The 7428-nt window shown below is 69.1% G+C and overlaps 3 protein-coding genes across 3 annotated transcripts in view; 1 reads left to right on the top strand and 2 right to left on the bottom strand.

Annotated features, from left to right (window-relative positions):
• The window catches only part of DNAJC11 (DnaJ (Hsp40) homolog, subfamily C, member 11), a 28975-nt gene extending 25580 nt beyond the window's left edge, over positions 1-3395 (top strand). The window contains exons 11-16 of the mRNA XM_004678486.2: positions 121-276; positions 956-1025; positions 1276-1333; positions 1419-1561; positions 2002-2131; positions 2373-3395. Coding sequence (XP_004678543.1) covers positions 121-276; positions 956-1025; positions 1276-1333; positions 1419-1561; positions 2002-2131; positions 2373-2398 — 583 coding nt within the window. The 3' untranslated portion in view covers positions 2399-3395. The remainder of the gene's footprint in view (positions 1-120; positions 277-955; positions 1026-1275; positions 1334-1418; positions 1562-2001; positions 2132-2372) is intronic.
• Positions 3396-3479: 84 nt separating this feature from the next.
• On the bottom strand, positions 3480-6152 carry THAP3 (THAP domain containing, apoptosis associated protein 3). The gene is made up of 5 exons (XM_012722061.1): positions 6092-6152; positions 5801-6048; positions 4748-4810; positions 4390-4500; positions 3480-4200 (listed from the first exon to the last, which is right to left on the bottom strand). The coding sequence occupies exons 1-5, from the start codon at positions 6150-6152 to the stop codon at positions 3922-3924; spliced, it is 762 nt and encodes a 253-aa protein (XP_012577515.1). The 3' UTR covers positions 3480-3921.
• LOC105853374 lies at positions 5911-7400 on the bottom strand. Its single transcript, XM_012722060.1, has 3 exons — positions 7376-7400; positions 6075-7256; positions 5911-5993 (listed from the first exon to the last, which is right to left on the bottom strand). Exons 1-2 carry the CDS (start codon positions 7398-7400, stop codon positions 6250-6252), a joined length of 1032 nt encoding a protein of 343 aa, XP_012577514.1. The 3' UTR covers positions 5911-5993; positions 6075-6249.
• Positions 7401-7428: the final 28 nt, after the last annotated feature.

Below are 7428 nucleotides of genomic sequence, written 5' to 3'. Positions count from 1 at the left end.
GGCAGGGCCTCCCCGCCACACACGCGGCGCCAGCGGGAAGCTGGAGAGGGCCGCAGAGGAGCGAGGCTGCTGGCCGCGGGGGCCGGCTCACCTGGGCGTGGTGATTGCTCTGGCTTGCAGGTTAAACAGGGCCAGTCAGACCTACTTCTTCCCCATCCACCTGACGGACCAGCTGCTGCCCAGCGCCGTGTTCTACGCCACCGTGGGGCCCCTCGTGGCCTACTTCGCCATGCACCGACTGATCATCAAGCCGTACCTGAGGGCTCAGAGAGAGAGGCGAGTTCCCGGCACCTCAGGGCCTCGGCTTCGCGGTCTGAGGGGCGTCGGCAGTCACGCTGACCGTGGTTCAGGGAGCATGTGCCCACCTCTAAGCTGCTGGCCACAGGTGCCCGTCCCCACCAGCCAGTTCCAGTCCTGTCCAGCCACTGGCCGCTGGCAGCCTGACCACAGGAACTAAAGCTTTCCTTTGCACCGTCCCACCCATTCTTGCCCTGGCACTGCGTTGGGTGGAGTCGGAGCTCCTCACGCGGCCCGTGTTGCCGCACAGGCCTCAGAGATGTGACCTGTGGGGGTCTGAGACGGTCCGTTGGCCTAACAGTAAATCTGAGCAGCGGCCGAGGCGAACCACCGAGCCGAGTGCCTGAGCCGCAGCAGCCCCCCGGCCTTCCAGCACCAGGCTCGGCTCCCTGGCGTGTGCCTGTCTGCCCAGGTGGTGGCCCTGTCCCCCTACAAGCCTGCCCTCCAGCCCCCCAAGATTCCTGTCAGTGGCGGTCTTCCCAGGGCTGGCAAGGCGCACTATCGCACCCCCTCAGCCCGCAGGCCTGTGCTAAGCAGACTGCTTGGAGATACTTTCAAAGTTCCAGAACCAGAAACCCAGCGGCTCACACACCGCCTGCGGGGCGCCTCTGCCAAGGCGGCGCTCGGCTCACACAGGCTTGTGTGCTTCCTGCCTCAGGGAATTGGAGAAGCAGAGGGAAAGCACAGCCACCGACATCCTACAGAAGAAACAGGAAGCAGAAGCCGCTGTAAGTGCCGCGCACCCCAGTCACACCCACAGCGGCGTCTGGGCCGCGCTGCCCCAGGGCAGCGGGCAGGGACGCGCCACACGGCACAGAGCAGGCCCCAGCAGAGCCGAGCGGGCGCGGGCCTGGGTCCCGCCTCCCTGGCCCAGTGACCAGTGGGCGGCAGTCGGCCTCTGCTGGAGGGGGAGCGGGGGGCCCTGGGGCGGGAGGGGCCGGCAGGTGCAGGCAGGTGCGCCACCTCTGCTGCCCGCAGGTGCGGTTGATGCAGGAGTCTGTCCGAAGGATCGTCGAGGCAGAGGAGTCCAGGATGGGTGAGAAGGCGTGGCTCCCGGGCGGGCCGGCCGTCTCTGCAGCACCCCAGCTGGGGAGACGGCCGCTGACCCGGTCCTCCCTCAGGGCTCATCATCGTGAACGCCTGGTACGGGAAGTTTGTCAACGACAGGAGCAGGAAGAGTGAGAAGGTGAAGGTGATTGACGTCACGGTGCCCCTGCAGTGCCTGGTGAAGGACTCGAAGCTCATCCTCACCGAAGCCTCCAAGGTACTGGCGCCGGGCCCAGAGGCAGCCGGCCAGGCCTGCCCCTCAGCGGCCTCAGTGCCACCCGGCCGCCTAGCCCCGGCCTGGCCTCGCTGCAGCCGCCCTCAGACCTGCAGGCCTCGTGCGCGTCCCGAGGGGCCGGGCGGTCGCCGGTGCACTCGGGGATGGTCGGGGCCCTTCGAGTGCAAAGTAGGGGCCGAGGCCTCGCAGCCCCCTGCAGGAGCCTCTGCTTCCAGGCGAGGGCTTCGGTGGGGACGAAGGTGACCGCATGCAGCCAGAGGGGCCTCTAGGGCTGCGCGAGCCGCTTGACGTCCTCACACGGCATCTCCGAGCCCCGGGCTGGCCTCTCCCGAGAGCAGTCCCGAGGGGAGGTCCAGGCCCGGCCCGACCGCGCAGGTGGCCAACCACCCCGGTCACCCCCGCGTGCCGGTCTGATCTGACAGGCGGGGCTGCCCGGCTTTTACGACCCGTGTGTGGGGGAGGAGAAGAACCTGAAAGTGCTGTACCAGTTCCGGGGCGTCCTACACCAGGTGATGGCGCAGGACGGCGAGGCCCTCCGGATACCCAAGCAGTGTGAGTCGCGGCCCCTGCGTGCAGGGCCCTCGGCCCCGGCGGGGGGACAGCCCACCCACGCCCTCCGGCCCGCCTGGTGGGAGGCCTGAGGGAGCGGCCCTCCGGGGACCGAGCGAGCTGCGCTGGGGAGCCACCGCCTCGCTCCCCCACGGGCCATCTGCCTCTGGGCGGGTGCAGCTGAGCCCTCGAGCGGAGGGCGGCAGGGAGACGGTGCTGTGACCCCAATGCTTCCCCTCCACAGCCCACAGGATTGACACGGACGGGTAAACTGCTGAGAGAGCAGAGTAGAGAGAGGCTGCGAAAACTCTTCCTGGGAGTCTAAAATTTGGAAGCAAGGGAAAACCCAGATACCAGACGTCTCTATTACCCCTGTAGAAGGCGGCGCCGGGCTTTACGCGAAGGCCGCGCAGCCCCGCGGGGTGCTGTGGGAGGCGGAGGCCGCCCGCCGTCCGCCCCCCAGGATCGCGGCCCTGGGGCGAGGCGCCCCGGTCCTCCGGGCTCCCTCCCGAGCGGACGGCGCCCCGTGTCGCCTGCCCCGCGGTATTTATGGAAACCCCGCCCTCGCACGACGTGAGCCACCGCCGGCGCCAGGCCGGACACCAGGCGGCCGGCGCAGAGGCGGCGCCCGCGGCTCTCCGGATGAGTGAGCTTCCCGGGCCGCCGCTTCCCGCCAAATGCCGCTCAGTGAACCTGGAGAGGACCGCGTGGGTTGATAAATCTGCTTTTTATCTGAGAGTGAATGGTTTTGGAAATGAGTTTCTTTTCTCCTCCCAGAACTTCTCAAAGCATTCCGCAGGCACGGGCTTGGCAGAGTGGTGTCCTCCTGCGCCTCTCCTGGGCCACCCCCAGGGCAGGGGGAGCTCCGGACCAGGGCTGAAGGGGCCTGGGTTCGCCCAGCACCCACTGCCCCAGCCCTGGCGGCCTGCTACTCGCTCCAGGTGGCCAGCAGGTGGCCCCAGGCCCCGGCGCCCCACCCCTGGGCCTTCACGAGCCTCTGGGCCCCAGACCCCGTGCTTGTCCTGACTTCCCTGTGAGCAGAGGGGCCCCAGTGCGCCCACTGCCGCTGTGGCCGGGCTCACGGCTCACACCCTCCTGCCCGGGAGGCCCAGGTGCCCGGTTCTGTGGGGCCGGCACCACCCCAGCCCACGCTGAAGGGGCGGTGCAGGGTGCTGTGCCAGCTAACCCGACGACTGCGTGTCCATCTCCCTGTTTGGAATAGACTGTACAGAGGCGCCTCCCCCACAATAAACTCTCCTGGACACCAGTCAGCGTCTCTCATGCATCCGTGTGGTGAGGCGCTGCCCCATCTGGGCGGTTTGCGCCGGGCCTGGCCCTGGGGCCTCTGCCCACCTGGCCCTCCGCCCAGCACAGTGCACAGCTGGAGTGCTGCGGTCAGCAGCGGGACCCTGGTTTTTCTCCTTCACCCACTGACGTAAGATGCTTGTGGCCAGAGGGCTCAGCCCTGGCTGGCTGGAGCAGAGCGCCCCGGCTCGCCCTCCCGCACTGCAGGGCACTTTATTGTCTGCTGACACGGGCCCCTCAAACGGGCCATCGGGTGCTGCTGCGCCCCCCTCGGCTGCAGTGGGCTGGGGGCGACCCACCCTCGCCGGGGCGCCACGGCCAGCTGTGGAGCGGTCCCTCTGGGCTGGGACACGCGACAGTGCCCCTCCAGGGAGGCGGCCACCATGCGCGGCTGTCCCTCCCGCCGAGCAACGGAGGACCGAGTGTCCAGCCGCGGCCCGGCGTTGCCACCACCGCCCCGCAGAGGCCCCCGGGGTCCAGCAACGGACTCAGCTGCGCTGCTGGGGCCGCGGCCTGGCCTGGAGTCCCTGCTGCCCGCGGGCGCGGAGGCGGCCACGCAGCCTCTGCATCGCCAGCCGCTGGGCTTTCAGGCGCTTCCGGAGCTTTTCGTTTTCCTTAAGTGTGAGGAAGAGCTTTGTTTTTAGGGCATCCAAGTCCAAAAGGGCGTAGCTGTGGTCAGGTGGCTGCGTGGGTGGGGGCTTCTTAGGCCCCGAGGGGCTGGCCGGCTGGCCGGGGGCTCTGGCCGCTTCCGGTCCGTGTGGCAGGACCTGAGGACAGAGGGGGACAGGTAAGGAGCCAAGGCGGGGGCAGGACTGCTCGGCGGAGCTGGGGCGCGAGGCTCGCATCGCCGGCCTGGCCAGGCCGGACGCCCCAGGGTGCCCAAGTCGGCTGTGGCGTCGCCGGTGCCCGGGGTGTGGGCGCCAGCTCCCCCCACTGTAGACCAGTCGGCACCGCACCTGTCTCTCAGGCTCCCTGGCGTCTGGCGGCGGCTGAAGGGCGCCGAGGGCGGTATCCGTCTTCCTCCCTGGGCATCCGCGACCATCCCCGGCCCCCACAGCCAGGAGGACCTGAGAACGGGGCAGAGAGGGAGCTGAGTGCAGGCCCTGGAGCCCTGCAGTTCCTGGCCGGCGGGGGGCAGCTGCCGCTGGGACCAGCACAGAAGCCAGGCTGGGGCAGGCCCAGCGGCCAGAGTGGCAACGACTGCCCGTGTTTGCTGAGAACAGGAGGAAGGGGAAGGAGGGTTTTTTGTGGTAGTAGTAGCTTGTAATTTTGTCTTGGTCAGAGCAGCCGTTGCCCGGGTGGCAGGACACTCACCTTCCCTTCCTCAGAGTTGGCATTTCCGGCCTCTGCCGCAGGGGCTGTGTTCTCCCTCGCCAGCTGCAAGAGACGCACTGCTGGGGCCTGCTGGCCGGCCAGCCTGACGCTGGTGCAGCCAGACCCTCCTCCCTCAGGGCCCACGTCACCGGGGTGCCAGGGCGCACAGGAGGTGCCCGATGAGTGCCAGCCCGCACCTCAGGCTGGGCCCCTGCAGGCCCCTGGACTCCGAGGAGGGATCACAGACGCCCCCCGGTCGTCCGACCAGTCTCTGAAGTGCATGTGAAAGTGAGTCCACGCTGCCGCGGGGCAGGAGTTTCTGACTGGGAGCCCAGGACTGGCTGAAGAGCCTGCGTCAAGACGCCCCGACACAGTGACCCCCCACGTGGAGTGCGACCGGGGGTCGGGCCCACGGCCCGTGTCCTCACAGAAAGCAGTAGGCCTTCGAGGCCGAGAGCTCACGCGGTGACGTCCTGCCTCGAGGTGACGCCAGGGGCGGCCCGTGAGGACCTGAGCCATGGCCCGGACAACGTGAGGAGGCAGGAAGGGCCGGCGCCAGGCGGCCGCTCTGTGCCCCCGCCCTCTCCTGCGGTGGCACCCCTCAGCCCATAAAGCCCGAACCACACAGGCAGGGTGTGCCACGCCGCAACCCCCCTACCCGTGGCCCCACAGGCCTCCGTAGGGCAGGTGCACAGCAGGGCCCTGGAGGGGACCCGGATGGCAGTGGCTGGCCACCCGCTCCCCAGCCCGCCGGCTGCAGGAAGGCGCCTGAAAGCCCCCCGGGAGCCTGCGACTCGGCCAAGCCACGCCAGCCGGCCCGGCGGGTGAGACCAGGGAGAAGCGTGGCCGGCCCGGCCGCACGCCACGGCCGCACAACCAGCCGGTTATCTCCGGAGTGCCTTAGCGCCAGCTTCCCGACACGAAGGTCACGGCCGCCGGGCGGGCTGCTTGGCAGTGCTGCTCGCTGTCCAGGGGCCCGCCCAGGCCAGCCGCCCGTGCCGGGGCCGCCCTGCTGCGAGGGCCCGAGGAGGCCCAGACGCGGCGCCCGCCTACCTGCCCGGGGCCCTGGAAGGCGAACTCGGTGGGCACGGCGTTCAGCTTCAGGTTCTTGCGGTTCCCGAAGGCGCTGAAGCACTCGGGGCGGAAGTGCTCGGAGCAGATGACCGTGTGCTGCTTGGGCTCGAAGTCGCCCCGGCCGATGTTCAGCACCCATTCCCTCAGCAGCTCCGGGCGGCTGAACGGGAACCTGAGGACGGGCAGGCCGGGGTCAGCCGCGTGGGCAGGCCCTCCCCTTGACCATGCTTGCGGACCCCTGGGGAACAGTCACCGTTAGCCGCAGCCCACGTCCAGGAGGACCGGAGCCCCCACTCCGGCGTGTTCGGAGGGGCTTCGCCAGGGGAGCCATCTGCTCCTTCCGGAGTCTCCTGCTGGGGTCCTGGCACTGGGGTGTGGGGCGAGTTAGACAGTCCAGCGTCCTGGGGCCCACACAGGTGTAGGCTGCCTCAGAACAAAGACCAGGAAGTGGCCAGGGGCGGTGACCCAAAGGTGACGCGAGCAGGGCCGCCGCTGTGGTCAGAGGAAGGGCCAAAGCAAACGCACTGTGACAGCGCAGCCGCACAGGCCGCTGGGCCAGGCGGGCCGCTGCCACGTCCCTGGGGCTCTGGGCAGAGGAGGGCACGAGTGTGCCCCAGCTGCCCCCCAGCCTCCTGCCCGGTCCCTCGGCCCAAGGGGCAGCTCCAGCGTTGACTCTGAAAGGTCACCTGCAGACGGCGAAGCAAAGGGCAGAGTCCAGGGCTCGGAGAAGGGGGTGGGCAGGCTGCAAAAGGGGCCGCTTTGGGGAACTGAAGTGTGGTTTCTATGTCAGATGTCCAATTTGAGGTGCCTGGTGACACCCTTCTGGAGTGCTCACGGACCGGCGGGGGGACACCCCCGCTGCGGATGCCAATGCGGGGCCCGCCCGTGTAAGGGCCACACCGGGCCAGTGCCCTCAGTGCTCCGTGTCCACCCGTGGGAATGAGAAGGGCCCAGCACAGGCGATGGCGCAGGGACGCTGGACAAAGGCTGGCAAGTGGCCGAGAGACCAGGAGAAGAGTCCCGAGGTCGGCAGCAGCGGTGTCAAAGAGGACAGGACATGGCACGTGGCGTCCCGCCCGTGCGGCCACTGGAGGCCACAGTGCTCTCTGGTGGCTGACTAAGGGGTTCCGGAACAGGGACAGATCCACTCCCAGGTGTGTCCACGCACCGAAGTCCCTTCCCAGTAAAACCGGAGAGCCGAGCGCTGGTGACGCCCTGGAGCACCCAGTGCCCCTCAGCTGCAGAAGGAGCCCCGCGGCCTGCGGAGCCTCACGCAGCCGTGACAAGGGCCGGGCTGCGGGACCAGGACACCCACGAGCTCGACGCTGGACAAGACAGCAAGAGAACAGCTGAGCCTCCCCGCTGGAAACGTTTTGGTCAGTGGCCTTGGGTGGGGGCAGGGCCTGCGGAGCGTCTGTGGGGTGTCCCCAGGGTGCTCCCCGTCACAGGCGGTGGGAGGGGAGTGAGACCAGGCGCATCGCCTGGAGCCTGCCCCGAGTCAGCCAGCGAAGGGGCAGGGAGTGGAGGAGAGCGGAGCTCGGCCACAGCGAAGACCAGCTCCTGGGCAGGGGCTGTCCATCGGCCCAGACCCCGCGCCCGGGCGCTGC

Source organism: Condylura cristata, unplaced genomic scaffold (assembly GCF_000260355.1).
Source record: "Condylura cristata isolate star-nosed mole 26May11 unplaced genomic scaffold, ConCri1.0 scaffold00008, whole genome shotgun sequence".
Classification (NCBI taxonomy): Eukaryota; Metazoa; Chordata; class Mammalia; order Eulipotyphla; family Talpidae; genus Condylura; species Condylura cristata.
The sequence above is the reverse complement of the archived record's forward strand: the minus strand, read 5'-3'. Positions and strand labels throughout refer to the sequence as shown.